This window comes from Zootoca vivipara, chromosome 16 (assembly GCF_965207765.1).
Source record: "Zootoca vivipara chromosome 16, rZooViv2.hap1.1, whole genome shotgun sequence".
In the NCBI taxonomy this organism is placed as follows: domain Eukaryota; kingdom Metazoa; phylum Chordata; class Lepidosauria; order Squamata; family Lacertidae; genus Zootoca; species Zootoca vivipara.
The window spans coordinates 12,984,278-13,009,892 of NC_142599.1; the positions used below are offsets into that span (position 1 = coordinate 12,984,278).

At 44.7% G+C, this 25,615-nt stretch overlaps 1 protein-coding gene across 3 annotated transcripts in view; it reads right to left on the bottom strand.

Moving 5' to 3' along the window:
• The window catches only part of LOC118075694 (septin-2), a 66,145-nt gene that overhangs the window by 9,712 nt on the left and 30,818 nt on the right, over positions 1-25,615 (bottom strand). For all 3 annotated transcript variants that reach the window (XM_035097841.3, XM_088660036.1, XM_088660037.1), the window contains exons 9-12: positions 25,218-25,363; positions 22,787-22,870; positions 20,313-20,370; positions 7,083-7,174 (exon numbers count right to left, since the gene is read on the bottom strand). In XM_035097841.3, coding sequence (XP_034953732.1) covers positions 7,106-7,174; positions 20,313-20,370; positions 22,787-22,870; positions 25,218-25,363 — 357 coding nt within the window. In that variant the 3' untranslated portion in view covers positions 7,083-7,105. The remainder of the gene's footprint in view (positions 1-7,082; positions 7,175-20,312; positions 20,371-22,786; positions 22,871-25,217; positions 25,364-25,615) is intronic.

Genomic DNA, 25,615 nt, shown 5'->3' on the forward strand with positions numbered 1-25,615 from the left:
TACTGTTTGTGGGGGACAGGAGGCGGGCGGGTGTGGAGGACTCCCTGGTCCTGAATGGGGTAACTGTGCCCCTGAAAGACCAGGTGCGCAGCCTGGGAGTCATTTTAGACTCACAGCTGTCCATGGAGGCACAGGTCAACTCCGTGTCCAAGGCAGCTGTTTATCAGCTCCATCTGGTACGCAGGCTGAGTCCCTACCTGCCCACTGACTGTCTCTCCAGAGTGGTGCATGCTCTAGTTATCTCTCGCTTGGACTACTGCAATGCGCTCTACGTGGGGCTACCTTTGAAGGTGACCCGGAAACTACAACTAATCCAGAATGCGGCAGCTAGACTGGTGACTGGGAGCGGCCGCCGAGATCACATAACACCGGTCCTAAAAGACCTACATTGGCTCCCAGTACGTTTCCGAGCACAATTCAAAGTGTTGGTGTTGACCTTTAAAGCCCTAAACGGCCTCGGTCCGGTATACCTGAAGGAGCGTCTCCACCCCCATCGTTCTGCCCGGACACTGAGGTCCAGCTCCGAGGGCCTTCTGGCGGTTCCCTCATTACGAGAAGCCAAGTTACAGGGAACCAGGCAGAGGGCCTTCTCGGTAGTGGCACCCACCCTGTGGAATGCCCTCCCACTAGAGGTCAAAGAGAACAATTACCAGACCTTTAGAAGGCATCTCAAGGCAGCCCTGTTTAGGGAAGCTTTTAATGTTTGATGGATTTCTGTATTTTAGAATTTCTGTTTTTTTGGAAGCCGCCCAGAGTGGCTGGGGGAACCCGGCCAGATGGGCGGGGTATAAATAATAAATTATTATTATTATTATTAAACCACAGAGCCTAGGGCTTGCTGATCAGAAGGTTGGCGGTTCGAATCCCTCAACGGGGTGACCTCTGTTGTTTGGTCCCAGCTCCTGCCAACCTAGCAGTTCAAAAGCACAAAGTGCAAGTAGATAAATAGGTACTACTCCGGCGGGAAGGTAAACTACGTTTCCGTGCGCTGCTCTGGTTCGCCAGAAGTACTGAAGCTGTACACCGGCTCCCTCGGCCAGTAAAGCGAGATGAGCGCCGCAACCCCAGAGTCATCTGCGACTGGACCTAATGGTCAGGGGTCCCTTTACCTTTACATCAAGCTATATTCTATCTTTATCGCCAAACTCCGAATATAATTGTACGTTGTATTAATTAACATTATTTTTAATATATTAGTGGCCATGTGGTGATTTTAGCCTATAAATTCTATGGTTTAAAGTCTTAACCTGTATATTAAGGTATTTCTATAACTCTGTTAAGAGTAGGTAATGTTTTGATAATATAAATGTTTAAAGTTTTTTGTATTAATCTAGCATATTTCCTTTTAATTGTTGAATGATTCTGTGTACATTGCGGCAGCCTGTACTGACTACTCATGATCTCCACCGGAAACTCCATCCCAACAGCTCAATATTTCATGCTTCAACAGCTTTACTTGTTGCCAGTGCCTGTGGACTAAAGTGATACAGCACAATCTTCCCCAGAATCTATAATCTGGTTTCTTCGTTATCTTCTGAGCTTGGGCAGGTGGCTACTGGCAAGAGGGCCTTCTCCCCAAACAAACCACAAGTGGTTTGCTGTTTGGTAGAAATAAACCATGAGCCAGGAGTCAGGCCAACGAGAAGAACCTCATGGTTTGAGTGGCAGATTGATGCGGCAGTGACAGCCGTCATTGGGGAGGAGCCAAGATGGCATCGTTGGCGGCAGCCCCGTTCTAAGCTCCATGTCAGTAATGTGGTTTTATCAGTTTTTATCAATTCTCATTAACTTTCTATGAGTCCCTAAGGCCTTATAAATCTTACCTCATGGTTTGTTGCTCCCGGTGAAAGGTGGGGAGGAGGAAATTGTGGAATTTTGAGCAGTGTGCACTGCTTGTTCGTATTAAAACATAGTTAAGCTATTGAATACAGTGGTACCTCGGTTTGCGAACATAATCCGTTCCTGAAGTCCATTTTTAAACCGAATCCATTCTTAAACCGAGGCGCGCTTTCCCTAATGAGGCCTCCCGCCGCTGGTGCCCTTCCACCATTCGGCTTCTGTTCGTAGACCAAGGTAAAGTTTGCAAACCGGAACACCACTTCAGGTTTTGCAGAGTTCGTAAACCAAATTGTTCGTAAACAGGACTGTTCTTAAACAGAGGTACCACTGTAATAAAATTGTAGAGTTGGAAGGGACCTGAGGGCCATCTAGTCCAACCCCCTGCAATGCAGGAACATGCAGCTGTTCTATAAGGGGATCTAACATGCAACCTTGGCGTTATCGGCACCATGCTCTAACTAACTGAGCTATCTAGGACCTGAGATTTATATCAGGGGAAACCCACTCAGCCATAAAACTCAAAAGGGTAGCCTTGGTCTACTTAACACTCTCTCTCTCTCTCTCTCTCTCTCTTTCTCTCTCTCTCTGCCAAGCCCACCTCACAGGGCTGTTGAGAATATAAAATGAGAGTGCAACATACTGAGCTTCATGCTCCATGGAGGAATGGCAGGATGCACAGAAGATTAATGAGCTAAGGAAAAAATGGGTTGCTCCCACCTCACAGGAGCACGCAATGACCTCATGTTAAGTAAGATCATTGCCATGTGAGTGTAATCTACAGATCCAAGCAACCACAAAACACCCAGGAAAATCTTCCCTCTTTAAAAGCCACAAATCTCTAGGTCTTCACAAAGCATAAAAAGAACCAGAATTTTTCATTATTTCAGCATTACCCTTCAAAAAGACGGAGGAAGCTTCAAGCAGCAAGTGAACCTCATCGGAGCAAATCCCATCACATTTTCTGCAGACGCAACAAAGCAGACGGGCCGGCATGACTCACGGCGAGGCAGGGGAGCCAGACCGTTGGGGCAGCTCACCCAGCCTTGGTTAGCAAAACACCCCGGAGGCTACAAGGTGGTTGCTCCAAAAAGGCTAAAATTCTGCCTAAGCTTCACATTCCAGGCATCAGAAGCTACATGCACAAATACATCCTACCTCCCCCCGAGATGACTTTTCTCATCACATCAGTTTGGCATCGGACCATGATTAAAGTCTGGTTGCTAGGGCAACGCCACACATATTTTTCTTTTAAAACCCCACGTATCCATTATTGTAGGGAGTGGGCTGTTTTTTTCTTTGCAATGTGCCTGTCAGGAGCATGACTAATGGTTTTAAAAGCAAGATAAACCACACGTTGTGATAATACGGTCAAGTTAGGCGAAAGTAGCCCGACTCCCCACCCCCTTTTTTTAAAAAAAAAGCCAAACACAATAAACTCTTCCATCGTTATGCAGGAACATTACAAGGTAGGTGGGACGAGTTAATTGTCACAGTCTTTTCCAGAGTTTAAATTCTTGACTCTGTCCCAAAGATACCCCAGTTGCCATGTTAAATCAGCCTTCCTCAACCTGATGTTTCGGACAACAACTTCCATCATCCTTGACTGGGAAGGCAGCAAGTTAAGGCAGGCTGCCCTAAACGAACTGAGCAGAATATTAAGGCGATCCAACCTTGCAAGTTTTTAGTTTAGTGATGGGAGATTATTCTTTGCCAAAAAAAGTTTTGGAGGGGGGAGGCAGATTTATGTTGCTAATTCTCATTTCCAGAAAGAAAAACAGAAAGCCATCTCTATCACCCTACCGCAGCTATTTCGGCAACACAGGCAGATTGAGATGCCATGAGTTATAATAATAATAATAATATAAAGCACTGGTCTAATTTTGAAAACTCAAAAAAGAAAAAAAAAGGCTTGGGATTGGTTTTATTGGAGTCTGCTGCCAAAAAAAGGCGAAGCCTGCAGAGTTGAGAAAGAGATGGAAATCCATCAGCCGACAGCGTGATTCTCTGCTGTGCTGTGCAGACAGGACTGTGCTTTCTGAGCTAGAGGTTGGGCTCCCAAATCCCAGATCCAGTGTGCCAGGAGAAGTTCCCAATCTTGCTTGTTCTGGTGCTGATGTGCTCATCCACACCCACTCCCAGTGCTCCTATCAGCTCAAAAAGAAGTCTGTCTAAACCGCAAATGGTAACAGACTAGACCGAGGGAACAAGAAGAGTAAAAGCACATCTTACCCAGTCTGAAAACAACATAAAGCCTGGCTTTAGATGGCAAAGACATCCACAGAAGGGCCTCTACATCCTCACATACAGACAGGCACATTCAAGTGATGCTTCAACTCTACTGACCCTAAGCAGGGAAGGGCTTTTCAAGTCAAAACCAGCACTCTGAATTGGGCCCCCAAAAAGACAGAGTCAGTGCAATAGGCATTAGTACCACCTGCTGAGAAAGACTCCCTGCCCCAAACCCTCGCTACCAATAAGAGTTGACAGCACTGAGCTAGGTGGGCCAATGGAATGACTTGGTGTAAAGCAGCTATCCATGTTCCTGCTTGCCATCTGTGTTAAACAATTCAGTAGCCTGTAGGCTGCGGTTCGGGCTTGTAATCCTAAGCACCCCCCTAGAACAGGGATGGGGAACAGATATTGCTGAACTCCAACTCCCATCAGCCTGTCCATAGGTGCCGGCTCCCTGGGGTCTTGAGCACTCACAAAATTCCCATGAAGTGGCCGGGCACCCACAAATTTCGGCACCAGGGCCATGCATGCTGCACGGCACCCATGGCCCAGGGCACCCACAGTTGCGGGGCCAAGCTGGCACTCCTGCCTCAATGGTCAGGGATGATGGGAGCCGAAGTCCAACAACATCTAGAGAGCCAGAGATTTCCCATCCCTGCTCTAGAAGAACACAAGCTAAGGTATGGCCGTGGATAACCCTTATTCAAGCTTCCTGCTACAAATTCTGAAGGGTGAATGGTTTCACACTTTCAGCTGGGTGTTGCGCGTGTGTCTGTTTGTGGATCCTCTCAAAGTCACACAATTCTGTAAACATTTCAGTAAGGTTTTGAACAGACACATCAAAAGCGCACTATGGTAGCAATTATTAGAAGTGGGATTCTAAACACAGGGGGGGTGGGCAAGGCTTTCTGAATACTTTCTTCCACTGAATAGTTTACAAAGGAGTAGCTGCCTTAATCTGCCCCGGGGGGGGGGGACCACAGGAAGGAGTCTCATGGCACCTTATTATGATGGCATAAGCTTTTGTGGACTAGAATCCACTTTATCAAGAAGTGGGCCACATCTGATGCAGTAGCATCTTGCCCACAAATGCTTATGCAAACGTAAATTCATTAGTCTTTTTTAAGCTCCTCTGATTCCACACACACACCCCAGTAAAAACACTCATAAGAATTCTGAAATAGCATGCAACTTAAAAACAGGTTCTTAATAATATAAGGGACGCAGGTGGCGCTGTGGGTTAAACCACAGAGCCTAGGGCTTGCTGATCAGAAGGTCGGCAGTTTGAATCCCTGTGACGGGGTGAGCTCCCGTTGCTCGGTCCCAGCTCCTGCCAACCTAGCAGTTCGAAAGCACGTCAAAAGTGCAAGTAGATAAATAGGGACCACTACAGCGGGAAGGTAAACGGCGTTTCCCTGTGCTGCTCTGGTTTGCCAGAAGCGGCTTTGTCATGCTGGCCACATGACCTGGAAGCTATACGCCGGCTCCCTCGGCCAATAGTGCGAGATGAGCGCGCAACCCCAGAGTCGGTCACGACTGGACCTAACGGTCAGGGGTCCCTTTACCTTTAACAATGCTACAGGTTTTGTGGTCTTTTGAATACACACAAAACCCCTGTTGTCTTTTTCAACCTTCAGTGTATACTAGTCAGAAAGAAGCAAGTCAACTTTGAAAAAAGGCTTCCTTTTGCTGGAAAATAAGCCACATAAGGAGGTGGACAAGGCTTGGGCTGTATGCTTGAATCGCTTTTTCAGAATGCCAAATGCTGTGGCGTTTAGACCTATGATAGCATCAGTGTTGTCTTAAACAGAATTCCAACTGGTCTTTAACTACTTCCTGGCTGCCATTGTAAGCAGATGCGTTTGATTTTACAAGGTAGCGGGGTTTTGTTTTTTTGTTTTTAAAGAGTCTTCCTTTATATTCAAAAGCAAGTTTGTGCTCCCCATAGTAGTAGAAAAGGACTTTTCATATTTTAAATGCAAAAGCAAATGGAGTCTGCAAATAGCTCTGAGACTGGAAGGATTCATGAAGGTCCATTCAAGACCAGGTGGACAGATGCTTCCAATCCTCATATGTTCATTCATGAAGCCCAGCACCGCCTCCCTTACCTTCACTTGTTCCATGAATCCTATTTCTCCCCCCGCAACCCCACTCAGTTATCATGATTATCTTGGAGTTTGGGGGAACTGCACAGGTGCCATTTTGGTAAAGGACATTATTATCATCACTGCTGAAAGCCTAACTTTGTTCCTGTCCAGTAATTTGAACAAAAAAAACCCCCCTAAGTGTTCTTAAACCGCATCATCTGTTTAGCTTCTTGGTGAAATGGCAGGACAGGCTTCCTGAATTGTGGAAAGTGGTTTGTAGCTAGCTAGGATGTCTACAACAACGCAGAAGGGCTTTTAATGCAAACAGGAAAAGCAAAGGTTCAAGTAGAGGCAACAGAAAACTCCTTATTTAAGGGCTGGAATGTTGGCAGCTTGTCACGCGGTCATAAGGTAGAATATAAACCATTTTTACTCAGGCTTTACATTCCAGAGGACCAGCAAACCAAAGCTGGGTGTCTTAAAACTTGAGCATTCAGCAACAGTAGCAACAAACTTGGTGCACTTTTTTCCCTATCTTTTTGATTTCCATAGTTTAGGGGGGAAAACATGAGAAGTGTACCTACCTTTCTGAAGCCAGAAGAGGCCTCCAGGCAGGGCTCATTCCTGCCAAGCTGTGCAATGTAGTATGATGGCCCCTCGAGGACCAAAGGAACCATATACATAAATCCATTTATTACAGAAAGCTGGAATTTAATCTGATCGTACTGCTTTGCATTTTCTCGTCGACACAAAACTGCCAGCCTAGTCATTCCTCTGCCTGCTTACGGTTGTTGCTCTTTTATTTTCCAAGGAGCTGTGCTCCCATCACCCCCACCCCCACTGTTTTTTCGTTGCTGCTGCTGAAAACTGACCTGCATGCACTTTTACAGCCAAGGCCTCCACAAAATGTGAAGTGACACCTACCGTCAGCGGCCTGGTGAACCGTCTCACTCGTCGCCAGGCTTGAGCCTCATCTGGGCTTGCATGTGAGCAATCATCTCCTGCATGCGACGCAACTGTATGGAAGCAGGAAAGGAAAGAGAATTCTAAATGCCCAGCACAATTTAAACAAGTTCCTAGCACAGTTAAAACAAATGCCATGAAAACCTGTCTTGATTTGGCCAGGGTGTTTAGCCTCTGCTTTGTCAACTAGGACCCTGGTTTTCAACTAGCTTAGGGGTGGGGGTAACCTGTAGCCCCCCAAATGTTGTTGGGACACCAGTTCCCCAAGCCCACCAACCACACCCCAGCGGGGCCAGTATAGAATCTGGAGGGGCCGCAGGCTCATCATCTCTGAACTGGTGGGATAGCCAACTGGTGAGCTGCAGCCTGACCTAAGGCATGTCATTACAGAAGCCCTAAGGCAGAGAGGTAGCAGTTGTGTTGCCTTATCCTGCTGTAGCCGCTTCTTGCATTTTATCATGATGGCTCTTAAAAATTACTAACACTTAAACGAGCTGTAATTCCTTGTTTTATTATTTTCATACGCTACCTTAACTGTAACTCATCAGAGATCAGGGATATGAAGACATTAAAAATACAAATAGTCAGTAGGGAAAGGAATTCATGGGAGAAAAGGCAGAGACGTTTATAGGAACAGGAAACAGAGAAGGCACGCTGTACAATCAAATCAACAGGACTTGTCAGCCGTTATATATATATATATATATATATAATTAAATCAGGACTATCAGCATCACCTGACATCCTTAGAAAGCTCCCACAGCTTCATCAGGGCATAAAACTAACATGAATAGTTAAAGTTACAGGTAGGTAGCCGTCTTGGTCTGCCGTAGTTGAAACAAAATAAAAGATTTTCTTCCAGTAGCACCTTAGAGACCAACTAAGTTTGTCATTGGTATGATCTTTCGTGTGCATGTGTATCTGAAGAAGTGTGCACGCACATGAAAGCTCATACCAATGACAAACTTGGTTGGTCTCTAAGATGCTACTGGAAGGAATTTTTTAATGAATAGTTAAGTAAGTAGCACATGAGACTCTTAATCTCACATTTGGCGAAAGATTCCTGCACTGCAGGGGGTTGGACTAGAGGACCCTCATGGTCCCTTCCAACTCTACAATTCAATGATTCTATGTTCTCTAAGACACTTTTTTAACAACAACCACAACAACCCTTTTCAGGCAGCTGGGTTTAACTGCCATTCATGTTTCCTAAAAGGCTCCAAAACCACAATACTGGGTGATTGTGGGAAATGAAAATGGCAGTTAGGCTCAGTCGCCTAGCATTGCTGCGACTCACCACTACCAGATACATTTTTCCTAGGGCGCTTGAGCAGAGGAAGGCACTTTGGCCAAAGCCTCCTCAAACCTGGAGCTGGCCCTAGCCAAGGGCGTCAAAGCCAGGGGATGTGGTATTTGCCCGCACTCCCATGCTGGCAGGAGCTGGTGGGAGTTGTAGTTCAGAACACTGAGAAGGCACCGGGCTGGTGGATAAGACTGCTGCATGTATTTATACACAAGACTTAATTTCAGTGACCCCTAACAAGGTTGCACTCTTGGGGGTGGGGGGACACATTCCCTTTGGGAATGAGCAATTGTTTTCAACACTCTAAACTGACAGTATCATTAAAACCCATCTGCTCAGCAGTGCCGGCAGGAGCGTTTCAAGGAAGACTGCTCGCCCTACGTTCCATGTAAAGAACTGAAATACTCCAGCCTCGTGACATTTACCTTTACGAGGAGGAAACAAAGAGCCTCTCATAAATATTCAGGGCAGAAAATGAGCTCCCTTTTCCCTCTCTCCACACACACACACACACACACTCATGCTGGCTGGTGGAAAGTAAAAGCAGCAAGCTCAACCATCCATAGGAAAGGATGTCTGCTTCAACTGATTTGGAAAACAGGCTGAGGAAAGAGCACGTGAGCAGCCAGGATTCAGAGCCCATGTCAAGGCCCTGCTCAGGACATCTCCACCAAATGAGATAGAGGCTGGTGATTGGTGGTGGACTGATGGCTCCAAAGGAAAGGAAAGCAATATATTTGGCATCAGCATGGCTGCGGGAGTAGCTGGGAGGAGGCGTACAAGGCGTCTTAGGGACTCCACTCTGGATTTGTGTAGGGTTTAATCCTTCACCTTTTCTGCCCCCCAAAGATGCCCCCACAAGGCAGCAAAGGTGTAGGATCAGAGCTTTCCTTCTCCTAGATGAGCTACCTTCCCAGGTTGATGAGCCTCATCTGCCCCTCACTTCCCTCTACAGCACATGCAGAAACCGCTTTCTTGACCCTTGGACCCACAATCTGCCGGGTCCGGTCTTCGCTTGCAGGGGAAGCCCCTAACTCACTGAGGGTTTGAGACCCATCAACTACTCTCACCTGGTTTAGCCAGTTGCAAGCCATTCCTGGGGTGTAGCCACTGTCACATGCTGGCAGCTTCTAGAAGCCACATGTGAGATCTGAGTGCAAGGTGGACAAACTAACCCAGGAGCATGACCCCCACCAGAGGTACCACCCCTCCCCTAACACCCCAATAATGGGACTGTATGGTTTATCTTATCAACAACCTCAGATATGCAGATGACACAACCTTGATGGCAGAAAGTGAGGAGGAATTAAAGAACCTTTTAATGAGGGTGAAAGAGGAGAGCGCAAAATATGGTCTGAAGCTCAACATCAAAAAAACCAAGATCATGGCCACTGGTCCCATCACCTCCTGGCAAATAGAAGGGGAAGAAATGGAGGCAGTGAGAGATTTTACTTTCTTGGGCTCCTTGATCACTGCAGATGGTGACAGCAGTCACGAAATTAAAAGACGCCTGCTTCTTGGGAGAAAAGCAATGACAAACCTAGACAGGATCTTAAAAAGCAGAGACATCACCTTGCCTACAAAGGTCCGTATAGTTAAAGCTATGGTTTTCCCAGTAGTGATGTATGGAAGTGAGAGCTGGACCATAAAGAAGGCTGATCGCCGAAGAATTGATGCTTTTGAATTATGGTGCTGGAGGAGACTCTTGAGAGTCCCATGGACTGCAAGAAGATCAAACCTATCCATTCTGAGGGAAATCAGGCCTGAGTGCTCACTGGAAGGACAGATCCTGAAGCTGAGGCTCCAATACTTTGGCCACCTCATGAGAAGAGAAGAATCCTTGGAAAATACCTTGATGTTGGGAAAGATGGAGGGCACTAGGAGAAGGGGACGACAGAGGACGAGATGGTTGGACAGTGTTCTCGAAGCTACGAACATGAGTTTGACCAAACTGCGGGAGTCAGTGGAAGACAGGAGTGCCTGGCATGCTATGGTCCATGGGGTCACGAAGAGTCGGACACGACTAAACGACTAAACAACATGGTTTATATTATAAAACATTATAATAAACTGCATACATTTCTAGTCTTATACATCATGGGTACAAGCGGCTATTTATTTGATGGAGGGCATATTTTGACTAGTTGTCCAGCACAACTGAGCCACAAAGACTCTTCCAGTAGATCATGCAAGGCCCTACTATGGACAAAAGGAAAGGAAAAAATAGGAGACAACCAGGAGCCTGTCAGCCGTTTAGCCAACTAAAACTGAGAGAGAGACAGAAATAGCCACCTCTTAACTAATAAAACCCAGCAGAGGATTGTAGAGTGAAGGACCAAGAGAAGTTTCAGGGCCGTGCAGAAGCCAATAACAGGAAGATGTTCCCACGATGCTAAATGCACTCTTTGGTATTCTAGGTATTTTTAACTAGCCACTAATCTCTCTGCACACAGGCTCAAAAAAAAAAAAACCCACACACAATCAGAAGCCAGGCTTAATGGGTTTTTTTTTCAAGTCTCCCGCGGGAAACTTTTTTTTTCCATGGGACTTCTTTGGGCATCATAAAAGAGACATTCTTCAAGTCTGACAAGCTGCTGCGTCCCTGCTATTTATGGACAACTGTTCCATCCCCCCTCTTTGTATTTAGAACAAGTTGAACAATAAAGGATGCAAAATTATTGTCCGTCCCCTCCCGCCCCCGCCCCCCCAAAATGAACAAGAATTTAGAAAACCTTAAAATAAGCCTTCTGGTGGGCAAGGCAGGGGGAATCTAAGAACTCTGAACAGACAACTCAGAAAGGTCCCTTGCTACATGAGAACCAATGCAGAGATTAGAAGCTTTTGCCCTGCACCATCAGGTATGAAAGACAGCAGGCCACCAAAGACTCACTGTCCTACTCTGGGCTTCTCAGAGGCAACTCGGTGGCCACTGTGGAGCAAGGGTGGCTAAGCCCACCCTCCAAAAGGGCTTGGAACTGGACACTGAAGACCAGCTCCGAGGGGCTTCTGGCGGTTCCCTCACTGCAAGATGTGAGGTTGCAGGGAACCAGGCAGAGGGCCTTCTCGGTGGTGGTGCCTGCCCTGTTGAACACCCTCCCATCAGATGTCGAGGAGATAAACAACTATCTGACTTTTAGAAGACATCTGAAGGCAGCCCTCTTTAGGGAAGTTTTTTAATATTTGATGTTTTATTCTGTTTTTAATCTGTTGGGAACCGCCCAGAGTGGCTGGGGAAACACAGCTAGATGGGCGGGAATAAATAATAAATTGTTGTTGTTGTTGCTGCTGCTGCTGCTGCTGCTGCTGCTGCGACAGCAAGGAATATTTTCATATTCATATGTGGTGAATATTCATATGTTCAGTTCATATGTGGTGGCAATGCAAAATAGTTAAACCCTTTTGGGAGGCGATTTATAATGAGTTAAAAAAAATGTTAAAATACACATTCCCAAAGAAACCTGAACTATGTTTGTTAGGCTTAATTGGGAAGGAAATAAGAAAAGAAGATGTAAGAATATTTATGTAAGCCACCACAGCAGCCAGGGTGCTCCTAGCCCAGAAATGGAAATCCACTATGGTACCATCAATAGTGGACTAGAAAGAGAAAATTGTAGAATATATAGAGCTAGCTAAGCTGACTGGAAGAGTAAGGGACCAAAAAGATCAGAAAATCGAGAAAGAATGGGGAAAATTTACGGAATATCTTAAAACACACTGCGAAACACCAATTGTATCTTTTGTGACTTCATGATACCTGCATCTGTAAATAATGGAGATTACATAGGAGACGATAAGATGTAAGAACACTAACAAGATTCTGTTTTATATGAGCGCAAGTCGTAAAAATTTGATTAATAAAACCAAGGATGGGAGAAAGGGGAAGCCGTGTTCGGCAGAACAAATGTAAAATATGTTGTAATTAAAGGAGATATCCCTAAAAAGGTATAATCAGGGATATACTTTTCAATTTAAGTTGTGACTATGTAAGAATATTTGATTATGTTTATTTATGAAGAAACAATAAAAATTATGGTTAAAAAAAAGGAATATTTTCATTTTGTGAAGTAAGCACAGTGCTCATGTGGCACCTGTCTATTCAGCCCAGCTCCGTAACAAGGATATAAATTTTCCCCACCCTGATAATCTACATGGATCGGCTAAGGCAGAAGCATGGGGGTGGGCATGGGGAGCTCACACCCAATTTGGGCCATGCCAAACACTGGCATGTGGCCCCTGGAGGGCTTGGCTGAGGATGAATGCGGCCCTTGGGCCAAAAAAAAAGGTGAGCCGCCCCTGCACTAGAAGACAAGGCAAATGAGAAGGCAAAGGCGGAGGACATGCTGTGGTCCATCCTCCCACGCCGGCAGCTTTTAAGCAGATCTGGATCTTGCTAATGATAAGCCTTGTCTATGCATTCTTTGAACGCTTGTAAACACAGCGTGTGTTCGGGAGCAGATGTGCAGGCGCCACCCTCACCCCCTACTATGGATGTCGGCGAATTCTGATGAAAACAGAAACGGGAGAGGAAATTACCAGCAGGTTGCTCATTTCTCCTGTCTGGAACAGTAATAATCTACCCAGCAAAGGCAATTGGCATTTGCTGTTGCGTTTGCTTCAGTCCACAAACAATACATAATTGCATAAATCACTTACATAATTTCACCATATTAACATGGGTTTTGGTGGAAGATGAATTGCAGCAGAACGGAAACAGCGCTGCATGTGATGACTACAAGGCAGAACAGAAAACGGTGCCTTCCTACATCCCTGTCCCCTCTGCCCCAAGAGGACACCTTCAGACTGGGAAATAACTTTGGAGTGCAGCAAGGACAACAACCAAGGTGTGTCCATTCCTCCTACACACTTTATGCCCACACCCTATCTTTTGAACTCATGGAAAGGGCTACAGTCTGCCAGGACTGGGGAGTCCCATAGCTTCTAATCACCAGGTTCTGATTGGCATGCATTTCTCAGAATTAGCAAGGTTATCTTCTTGACCCCACATCCTAAACAGCAGAATCAAATCAACACCTCTCATTGATGCAAACAAGAGAAGAGAGTTTCATTGCAGATCAACTGTGGCATGAATGCTTTGTGCAACTGCAAATGTAATAATCAACTGCATTTCAAAAAGCAAGCCCCCTAAACTTGTTAAAACCAGCAGCGTCATAAATGCACCTTGGAGATCTTGTTGTAACAGACTAACACAGTTAACTCCTCTGTTATTCATCTTCTATCAGTGCTAATTTCTCCAAGGGTGAATAATTTCACTTCACATTGAACTTTTATATTTTTGCCCCTGCTCTGCTTACTGCTTCATGTTAAATATTATCTTCTGGCTTCCCAAATTCCTACATTATCTACTTATTTATCAGCCCTTGGGGAGTTAGCAGCGGCCAAGTCTGTACCACATTACTCCCCCTTGTGGCTTCCTTAAAACAGTGCAGGCTTGTGTTTGTTTTGGTTTAATAATCTGCAATATCAAAAAAGCAACATTTCTAGAAATAGGATATATAGTGAGGCCGAAGAGGGAAAATAGAAATTGACGTGCACACAGTACAGCCATGCGTGTTAAATTACAGACTATGTTTACTGCTAACTAAGCACTGTTTCTTTGCGAGCTGCTCTGCGTTGGTTTAGAATGTCGGTTAGTTTCCAAAACGAAGACCACTTTAAGAAGCTAATGCAGCACACAACAAAGAGAGAAAATGATTCAATCCAGGTGTATAATGTTGGGCAAGAGACATAAGGTCAGTCTTCAGATCAGAGTGCTATAGGATGATACCTTCTAGTAGTGAGTGGCCTTTGAGACTTTCTGTTCTAGTTCATGGGCCATCCAGATGTTTTTATACCACAACTCAATCACTGGCCATCTGACATGCTGAGGAGGGTTGGTACAAATTACCCAAGAACATCCAGAGAACACCATGCTGGCTACACCTCTGTCCTAGTTCAACCTTCTCCAGATGTTATTGGACTACAATTTCTATCATCACCCCTGACCACTGGCCTTACCAGCTGCTGCTGAAGGGAGCTGGAATGCAAACACCTGGAAGGCACCAGCTTGGGGAAAGCTTACCTAACAAGTGTATGATCTAACACAGGCATCCCCAAACTTCGGCCCTCCAGATGTTTTGGACTACAATTCCCATCTTCCCCGACCACTGGCCCTGTTAGCTAGGGATCATGGGAGTTGTAGGCCAAAACATCTGGAGGGCCGCAGTTCAGGGGTGCCTGATCTAACAGGTGAGCATGCCAACATGTGTGGTGCCATGGTGGGCACACACAAACACACACCAAAAAAATGTTGGTAGAACTTCACCTAGAAGAGTTGCTCTGTCTCTGGTAATGTGGATGAAGAGACTATTTGAAGCACTGCCGTACTGGGCCTAAAGGCATGGGGAGAGAAGCACTGATGTGGAAAAGGTGCAGATCCGAACAGCGGCAAAGTGGCACCTTAGAGAAGCCATGGGAATGGCCAACACACACAAGCATTTTTCAACACGATTAATGTTCAATCAGACATAAACAAACAACCCTATTATTTTTTCATTGCGGAAAAAGTAGACTAATTGTTTGTAACACACAAGGAGGCTAATTGTTTGTAAGACACAAGGATAGTAGATATAGCATCCTATGGCACAGTGAAGACTAACAAGTCTACAGTAACAGAAGATTCGGTGGACTGGCATCCACACTGATGGAGGCATGAATCAAAAACAAACATTGGTGACATCTCATGGTTAGCAGTGGAGGCTAGTCCATAGGGTGACTGGGGCACTGCACCACTAACTAACATGAGTCTTCCCTCAGTATGCCAACACCTGCTTCCTCCTCCTCAGTCTCAGCCCTTATAGAACTCAGCATTGAGGTAGATGACAACAAAACGAGAATGAGTTGGCTCTGCTTGTCATTGACTCTAGCTACACCTATTCTTGCTCTGGTTCCTTCGACTGTTGGTCACCCTGCCAGTCCCACCACCACTGGTGGCCACTGAGGAGCCATCTTAACTCTGAGAACTGGCTTGGATAAAGCCAATCTTTGGCTTAGCTAAACCTAGCAGTAAGAAGGTCCAGAGGGGAACTCCTCTCCCGGAGCCCACACACTTGTGTGCACTTGCTAAACCATGATTTGGCTTACTGTGTCATGCAAAGTAGCTCAGTATGTATATACAGAATAAGATTGTAAACAGGCCATGAAATGCAAAAGACACAGCTTGTCGTATTTCTATTTGAAGCTCAAATATCCTTCTTAAAGTGACCAAAGGAGGATAGCAGAAATGTGCTTGATGGCACCTTGAGATCCGCAGAAGGGTAGTCACACTACCAAGTCTCTCTATGAATATCCTTCTTTGCAGACACAACTAGTTTTGTATCTGGAGAAAAGGCATAAAAAAGGCAGTTCAGAAAACAAAAGCCAGCTGCCGGTGGGAGGGCAAAAAATAAATCTACACATGTCCGAAATGATCTTGCAACACGGTCGAAGAAAGCAGGCAAGAGATTAATGGCTCCAACCAGCCAAAGACAGTGTCCTTTGATAAAATCCATAATGATTATTTAGCAGAAGTGATGTCTTGATAATGGTGGACCTGCCCCCTGCCCAAGAATTCACCCCCCCCCCCCGGGTTATGTAAACCTTGCAAATCTGTAAATAGAACTTCAAGCATCATTACTCCTCAGAATGTAAAAACAGAAAGGGAAATTGATGTTTGTGTTCTCAGCAAAGGCCAAAGAATGTAAACCCATTTCCTCTGGTTTGCCCCCTAACCCCCCAGTCCTCCCCCAGCTCCACTCCTCAGCAGACTGCTTTGGAGATAAAGAGATTTCGTGCCACCTTATCTGCACAAGACTAAGCAAAGCCTCTTCAGTTCTTAACAGAAATGACAGACAGCAGAAGTTCAACACACATTTGTTTTCTTGCAATATCCGTCCAATCCTCCGCAACTTTAAAAGGGCAGCTGTTTAGGGCAGGCCTATCTCACAAGGGGCTCACCCTTCAAATACAGCCAAAGGCCTTCAATGTATATTTGTATATAAATTCAAAACTAAGGGACAGAGAAGGTCACTTAATCCCTTCTAAAAAGAAACATTTAAATGCACTGGCCTCATTCCTGTAATGGAATCCTGGCTTAATAAGGCAGGATATACATGAGTAGCATGGATCCATATGCCACTCCATTGTTGTCACTCTGCTTGAGCAGCAAACATACCACGAAGCAGTGGCTGACCATGGTTTCCCATTACACGCAGATTGGAAACTACGGTTAACAGCTTCCTAACATTCCAAGATTTGGGAGCCAACTTCACTACTTTCATTGTTATTTCTGGTTACCCAGATGAGTGCCTACCTGGCAGTTTAGGACAACTGTTCATGAAGTGGACTTGTGCAATAAGACTTGGTCTGCTTCAATCCAGTGTTTGCAACCAAGGTTAGGAAAAGTAGTAGTGTTGGCCACCAACCAGGCAAATTCACCAAATAGGGAATTAGACAAATCCAATGGAGAAGGCTATCAAGAGCTACTAGCCATTATAGCTATGTACTACCTCCTCTGTCAGAAGCAAATAGCCTCTAAATATGCAGTTGCTGGGAATCACAAGTGGGGAGAGTGCTGTCAAGCTTGGGTCCTGCTTGTGGGCTTCCCTTAGGCATCTGGTTGGCCACTGGGTGTTCAGGATGCTGGACCTGATCCAGACATTAGGTTCTTCAGCTTCCAAAAGCTTTTGCCATAATAAATTTGCTAGTCCTTTAAAGGTACCACAAGGCTCTTTGCAGGCTTTGATACTTCACTTCTTGCATAGTGCACGACACTATGCAAAAATGGGTCACCTTATGTCACAATTGACAGGCAAGCAGACCTGCTTACCTATCAAATTAGTTCTGTGGGAGGTGTGAGCAATACAGATCCAGAGTGCTGCCCGGATCCAGTTCCCTAGCCCCGATTTGTCCGCACGCAATTATACATGACATTCCAACCACAAGGTCTAGAAGTCTGCTTGCTTTCAGTTTTAAGTTTTCATAATGAGACTTTCAGGAAAGTGGGTGTTGGGCCTATTAACACAAGAATGGGGGACCTGTAACCCTCCAGATCTTGCTAGACCAGCACTATGGAGTTAATGAAGAGATGGCAGTCCAGCAACATTAGGAGGGCCACAGATTCCCCATCCATGTGGGGAATCTGCTCGCTGTCTGCACTAGTGGGTAGCTGTAGAAAAGAGGGTAAGGGAGCCGTCCATCTCACCAAGCGTCCTCGATTTCTGCATTTGCACATTAAATGTGCATTCTTAATACGCTCATCCTATTTCATTGTACATTTTATATTTATATGCTTGGAAATACATTCGCAAGAGTTCAAGAGGTGAAAAGGACGGGTGGTTTGCTTCTCTGTTGTTTTGCTGACAGTTGCCAAATACCCTGGAACAGGGAAACTCAGCAGGAAAGAGGAGAGTCAACATCAATATTATCACGGCATCTTGCATGGTAGGTTAAGCTAACAGCTGCTACATTCAGCCAAGTTAAAGACTCAGACTCCACTCAGAAGTCAAACTCTTGGCAAAGACTCTTTGAGAAGTCCACCCAGGAAGAAAGATTCTCGCCTCCTCCACATTTCAGAAGTAGCCCTGACCCCCCCCCCCAAAAAAATATGTGGACAGCCGAAGTGGTGCAATGGTTAGTGTTGGACTGGAACCAAAGATACTCAGGTTCAGCGCCTCTGCCGGCCGTGAAGTTTACTAGGTCACCTTGGGCCAATCTTGGCCTAATCTACCCCACAGGGCTGCTGTGCAGACAGAGGGGGAGGGAAGGAAGAACCATCTGGATCACCCCGAGCAACTGAGAAATGGTGGGATTAAATGTTTTTAACAAACATTACATCGTTCAGGGGAAGCTAGCAGGCTCAAAAGAAAATAAAAGCTTTACAGTTTACAAAGGCTTCCTCCAACAAGACCTCCTGCCATTAGCGGCCCTTGATAAAATCCTGCTCCATAAACTGCGCAAGAAGCTAAGCTTCCAAGAAATTTGGAGTGCAGTTCAGGAACTAATACCTACACAACTAGAAGCAGTGGTAGGGACAATGCAGGAAGGGAAATGTCTCCAATGTAATAATGGTTGTTAACCTGAGACCCCAAAACGGCATTAACCCTTATCTGATCATGCAAGCCTGACACGCCAAACAAAGAACAACCAAAATGAAAAGAAGCTGTAATTAAAAAGGGAGGGGGACACACACACACACAAGGGCTGAGGGAGGTAGAGGAACTGGGAGGGGGACAGGTAATAAGGGACTGCAATATTTTATTGTAACAATGTGAAAATCCTAATCAACTATAGATAAAACAAAGGCTTCCCCATTGATTAACTGGAGGCCAACTTCACCCCAAAATAGCTATTAACAAACTTGTCTTAGGCCTCGTTTTCACACCTGAATCTAGGCTTAACCACTTCACCTTGACAAAATGTTCCCGCACCTTGGGGGTCAGAGTTGGGGAGAAAGGGAAAGATTCCTACAGGGGGGAAACCAGCATGCCAAAAATTAATCTGGACTGCAAGGCTTTTTCTCTGCTGACATGCTAGCATTCGATGTGAAAGGATTTACTTATTTGAAGTAAACAGATAGGTGGCTGTGACAAGCAGAAGCAGCCAGCAGTGGGCGCCAGATGCTTAGCTATCAAACAGAAGTGGAATAATACACAATGGGACACACTTTTGGAGCGGGCAAGGATATGGGATACCGTGCACAGTTCTGGTGGCTGCACCACGGAAAGTACATCATAGAGCTGGAAAAGGTGCCACAAAGGACAACCAAAATGATTGAGAGGCTGCAGCTCCCTTATGAAAAAAAGAGGTGCAACATTTGCAGCTTTTCATATTAGAAAAAAAGCTGAATAAGGTGCAGGGAGGCGGACGTGACACAGGTGTGGAGTGGTGTGAAGAAGGCAGATAGGCCCTCACTCACAATACTAAAATTAGGGGATGATCCAATAAAGCAGAAGAGAGGGCATTTCAGAACAGGCAACAGGAAGAACGGCTTCATAGAGCGCATAAAAGGTAAAGGTAAAGGGACCCCTGACCATTAGGTCCATCGTGACCGACTCTGGGGTTGCACGCTCATCTCGCTTTACTGGCTGAGGGACCCGGCGTGCAGCTTCCAGGTCATGTGGCCAGCATGACAAAGCCGCTTCTGGCAAACCAGAGCAGCACACGGAAACGCCGTTTACCTTCCCGCTGTAGCGGTTCCTATTTATCTACTTGCATTTTGACGTGCTTTCGAACTGCTAGGTTGGCAGGAGCTGGGACCAAGCAACGGGCGCTCACCCCGTCACAGGGATTCGAACCGCTGACCTTCTGATCAGCAAGCCCTAGGCTCAGTGGTTTAACCACAGCGCCACGTGGGATTCACTTCCACAAGGTGTGCCGATGGCCACCAACTTGGATGGCTTTAAAAGGACAGGAGACAAATTCATTCATTTGCATGTGCTTGTGTGTGTCTTTTTATATAATGCTGTTTTACTGGTTTCAGGTTGTGCTTTGGTTTTTGTGATATACACTTTCTTTTTTTTTAGACTGTACGCCTCTTTAAGAGTTATTCAAAGCGTATATAAATGTTTTTAAGTAAAGAATGTGCCTCTGAATACCAGTTGAAAGAGGACTATGGCGCTCAAGTTCTGTTTCTGGGCTTCCCAGAGGGATCTGGTTGGCCACTATGAGAACAGGATGCTAGACCAAGACGGGCCTTTGGTCTGATCCAACAGGGCTCTTCTGACGCCAGAAATAACGATTGTACTCAAATGGATTTATTTTTATTTTTGTTAGCGCTCATTCAGAATGTCTTTAACTCAGCCAAGCGCCTCGCTGCTAATGAGATGTTAACTTAGTTTTGCTCGCAAGCTTACCTCAGCCTCCTTCTGCTGAAGGATCCTGTCTTTGTCCACAACTTCTTCTTCAACAGGCCTGTCAGGTACAAGAAGCACACATTAGCACCACAAGTACTAAGAGACAAGGGTTCAGATCTCCAGCTGAAACATTATGCAACCAACTAGACAAATTGGTTCTCTTAAAAATAATTTGTTCAGCTGGGGGGAGGGAACCTAGCTCCTTTACTCGGACAGATAAAAAAATAAAGTGTGCATGCACACGAAAGCTCATACCAAAATAAAAACTTAGTTGGTCTTTAAGGTGCTACTGAAGGAATTTTTTTATTTTAGATAAAAAAATAATAATACGTATTTTCAATGCAAGTTCTTGCAAATATGCAGGTGTCAAAAACCTTCTTTTCTTTTTTTTCTTAGAAGAGGCATTTCCTCCTTTACGGTGGGAACGTCTCTTCTGGGATTAAGCCTCGCATTATCTAAAAACAGGGGTGTTGTTAAACTATAACTTTCATCATCCCAGATGATGGTTGAGGCTGATGCAAGTTGGGAGTCATCTGATCTAAAAGCAAAGAAATATGCTTTTTGCTTCAGGACAACTGTTTTATTCATTTACTGGCTGCTGCAGATGTAACCAATTAGAATTCAGACAATGATTTGACCTGAGTTTCCATATTGTAACCCTTCTCCAAAAATGCAAAAGAGGAATTGCCTTTCTGCAATTTTCTCAAGCCCAGGCAGCTTTGCAGCTGTCACCTTCTCATTCTTCACTCTTGTTTTGTATAAAGAACTTCCTGGATTTTTACACCCTAAATCTGTCCTACACTTCAGTGGAGCCATTTCCTCTGCATACCCCCCTACCCACACCCTATGGCACCAAGTTATAAAACAAAGAACCAGCCCAGACACACAGAGTCATTTCCTTAACTAGAAATATTTCTGCACTCTCGCGCCGAGCGATATCAAAGAGAAACAAGGTTTTTTGTCAGGAAAGGCGCAACACGAACAGAAAAGATTCACACACTAAAAACAGAATGGTCAAGGGCACAATATTCACATAGAGGGACTGAAGTGAGTTTAAAGTGGCATCAGGAAAAGGAATCAAGACTTTTTTTTAGCCAAGATAATGTGCCTGGTTATATAAAATTAACACAGAGAGAAGAAAGCTGGGACATTCTTGATCAGGAATTGTTGGCACTACATTTCTGAAGGTTGAAGATCAAAGCCTCACAGGGGTTGGTTCACATAGGCATGAACACCACTTGACTAATTCCTCAGCACTCAACATGCCACAGCTGAATTAGTGAGTTATAACAGCATTGAACACACTGCGTTTGAGAGGGTATTTAAAAGTTCTGTCCATATGGTGTTCAATTTGGGGACGGTTCATTCAGGCACACAGGTCTCAACTTGACATCATCAAGAGATGAACATGTGTGAAAACAGCCCTTTGCCTTTCCACTGCAGTCTGCAAATGGGGACTCTGAACGCGGTCCACTGTGACCATCTGTGCATGCTGTTTTAAAATATATGAGATATGTGCAAGACGTATAGGAATTGCTGTGAGATCTACGGGTCTTACACCGGGTCAGATTAATTGTCACCTATCGTCTACAATGGCAACAGTTCTCTAAGGACTCGGGCTTTCCCATATCCTGCTACCCAGGCCATTTTAACTGGAGATTCCAGTGGCTGAGCCTGGGACTCTCTGTATGAAAAGCATGTACTGTACCACAGAGCTTACAGTGTGTACACTGTAATCTACAATCATACATAATCTACAATCCTAGATTATGGATCTCAGGGAGCAGCACTGGGAGAAGATTTTGGCCAAGAGTCTGGAGAGCTGCTGCCGGACAGAACAGGCATAACAAGGCTAGATGAACAAACAGCCTGACATAGTATAAGGCAGATTTCAATGTTTGTATGCATATTCCCCATATCTATCTAAACGTCCCAAGTCAAATGGGCAACATAAGAATAAAGGGTTGCATCCGACAAGGTTGACCCATTTGTACATACCTAAAGACACCTCCAGAGGATCAGGACAGATCTGGGGGACACATGGGAGTGGATTTTTCATTGAGCAAGTGGCAGTGCTTGCAGAAACAAGACAAGTTTGGATACAACCCAAAGATTACACCAAATTACTGAATGAATACTGGGTGGGGGAGAGAGATGTGATATTTCACAAAGCCCTTAGCTGGTACACACAAAAATACACACACACACACACACACACACACACACACACACCCCATCCTAGCTGGATCAGTGGTTTCTTCCCGTTAATTAACACAGAGGAAGCAATTTAAAACAGGAGCCCCTTCCCCTTGGTTTCCATGTGTGTTTTCAGGCTAGGAAAAGGAAGGGAGAGGTTACGAGAATGAGATCAGCAGATACAGGAGTTGGGGAGGGGGTTGTTTCTGAAGCTACTTTTAAGAGCAAGGCTGGGCGAAGTCATAAGGGAGAAAGCACAACTCAAAAAGGAGACTCACTTGCCGGTGCGCTTTAGCCTCTCTGACCGGAAGTTTTCGTAGTGCAAATCTTGAGTCACTTCTTGAAGATCCTGCATGTGGGTCCTGAAACGAGAAACGCAGCTTTTAACTTCCTTTGCCAGGAGCTCCCTAGTCAAATTTTCATTAAATTAGGTTCATCTCTTAACTGGATAAAAAACAGCATGACGGCCTTTACAGACATGATTCATGCCCATGCTTTTTTCATGCCACTTCTTGGCCAAAGTACAGTTGTACCTTGGATCTCAAACGCCTTGGCTCCCAAACAAATCGGCTCCGGAACAATCAATACCCGGAAGTGAGTGTTCCGGTTTTTGTATGTTCTTTTGGAAGCTGAACGTCCGACAAGGCTTCTGTGGCTTCCGATTGGCTTCCTGCACCCAATCAGACGCTGCACTTTGGTTTTCGAACGTTTTGGAAGTCGAACGGATTCCGTTCTACTTCCAAGGTACGACTGTACCTGAAATCCACATGCAAGGAAATTTACCGGTATATATGTAATAAAAACAGAATAAAGTTATAAACGGGCAACACACAACTCAACAAAAACAACTGAGGAGCCCACAAATAAATAAATTGGGGCTAATAATAGGAAACTCAGCCACTATTTTAAAAAATAAGAAAAATCTTGTTTCAGGGCCATATTCTCCATACCGTATGTTTAAAGTACTATTATACCGCCACAGAGTCACTGCTTCCATCAAAGAATGCTGAGAATTGCAGTCTGTAAAGTGTTTGAGATTTGTTAGAAGAGACCCCTATTCCCCTCACCGAACTACAATTCCCAGAGTGGTTTCACAATCAATCCCTCTTCCCAAGGAACTCTGTTAGGGGAACGGGGGTCTCTCCTAACAACTCTCAGCATCCTAAAATGACCTTTCCCAGGATTCTGTGTGGAAGCAGTGACTGTTTAAAGGTAGGAAAGACACCATGTCTGAACCCTTGGAGAGCCACTGCCAGTCAGTGCAGACAATACTGAGCTAGGTAGACCAATGATCTGACTCGATATAAGGAAGCCAGCTCCTATGTTCCCCCAATCCATTTTTAATTCTATGAACTGCCCTGAGCCCTGCAGGTATAGGGCGGTATATAAGTTCAATATATGAATGAATGAATGAATGGTTTTCTCCATTTTTACTAACCCATACCAACTGAAATGCTATATTTTCTGTCTTTTCAATGACAAGATCCGTAAGCTTAATTTAAATTGTAACCTATTCCAAACTTCAAGTAAAAAAAGTCAGTATTCTGTTCCTACAACCCACATCCTCAACAATTCTCTACTGCAGTGCTACATATTGGTAAGCTTCACACAGGTGCACCCGCTTTAGAAAAAAAAAATCTATCTGGGATGTTTTCTTTAATGTGGTGCTAAGAGGAACTTCCTAGCCTGGAAAGTGTCGTGTGTGAATGAAGATGGGAGTGTGGGGGACCAGTTGCGTGTAAAGTGAATGTACTCTTCCATCAAGTCAGCCTTTTCACTTGACCTACAGACACAATAAAATACAGAATCTGACCTCCACCTTACTTGCAGAAATAGTCTTCACTATCACTGTGGCTTCAAAGGTGAAAGTCACATGTGACATGGAAACAATCCAGTAGGGGGAGATCTTTGACTGGAACATTACCAAGCCAAGGATGTATGTACTGTATAATGGAATCAAATGCCACAGAATTGTTGTAACCTACAAAGCCTGATTAATGGAATTACCCTAGGAGGAATAACTCAGACATTATTAAGAGTCACACAGCTAAGTAGCACTTTTTGGATTATCAACCCTAACATATTCCTGGAATTTTACTATATTTAGTTTCTCAGCACTTGCTGCAAGGAATGCTCCGCTTGACTTGTTTCAAATCTCTTTTTTTGGTACAATTGCATTGTTGGAGGAGATAACATGCATTAGTCGAGGTGCGTGTACATGTACGGAGGGGTGTGAGAGAGAAATCTGTACATTGACAATGAAGATGTAACATATCTTGTGGCTGTGATTCAGAACAGATAAGCATTGCAGAATAAAACTAAAATCAATCTCTTGCAGAAGCAAATATGGAAATAACTCAGATTCCAAGAATCCCCCTTGCCAATCAGAGCTGCAGTATGGTCAAGATGAATTCTGAAACATCCTGACATTTCAAATTTAAATTCCTTTAGGGATTTCTGCTTCCAAATATGGTACATTCCAATTAAAGCAAGCCAGATTTTAAGCAAGCCACCTATTTCCTAATAACATATTATTATTGATTATTTAGCCAAGAAACAAAAGACAAAAGCAGTTTCAGTATAACGAAAGAAGCACAGTTCTCACATAAACCTCACATAAGCATAGTTCTCACAAAGAGGCATCTCTCTGACAAACACATTTTGTTAGAGATGCCTGTAGTTTAAGACTAAATAAGGGACTCTACTTACACCAGCATGGTGCGTAACTTCAGGAAGTCATTGTGCTCCGGATTCTCGACTTCCACCACTCCCCAGGGATACAGGCGACCTCTGATCTTTTTCCCTTTCACTTCAATAAGTTGGTTGGACCCAATCACAGCAAAAGGAATGCTAGCCTAGATGAGTCAATAAATTCCATTTTATAAGATCATCCATGAATAATGTCGATGGTACGAGTCAACTTGCCACTTAATACCCTGACTGTTGAAAAGCTTTGGCACAACATTCCACAGAAATCTCCACTTTCATTTATGTTGAAGTGCAAACTTTTAACTCATGGGTAGTTGTTGTGTGTTTTTTTTATTAAAAAATCATTGATATATTACCTTTTTTGCAGAGGAAAAGGTAATTTCTGCTACAGGCTCAGA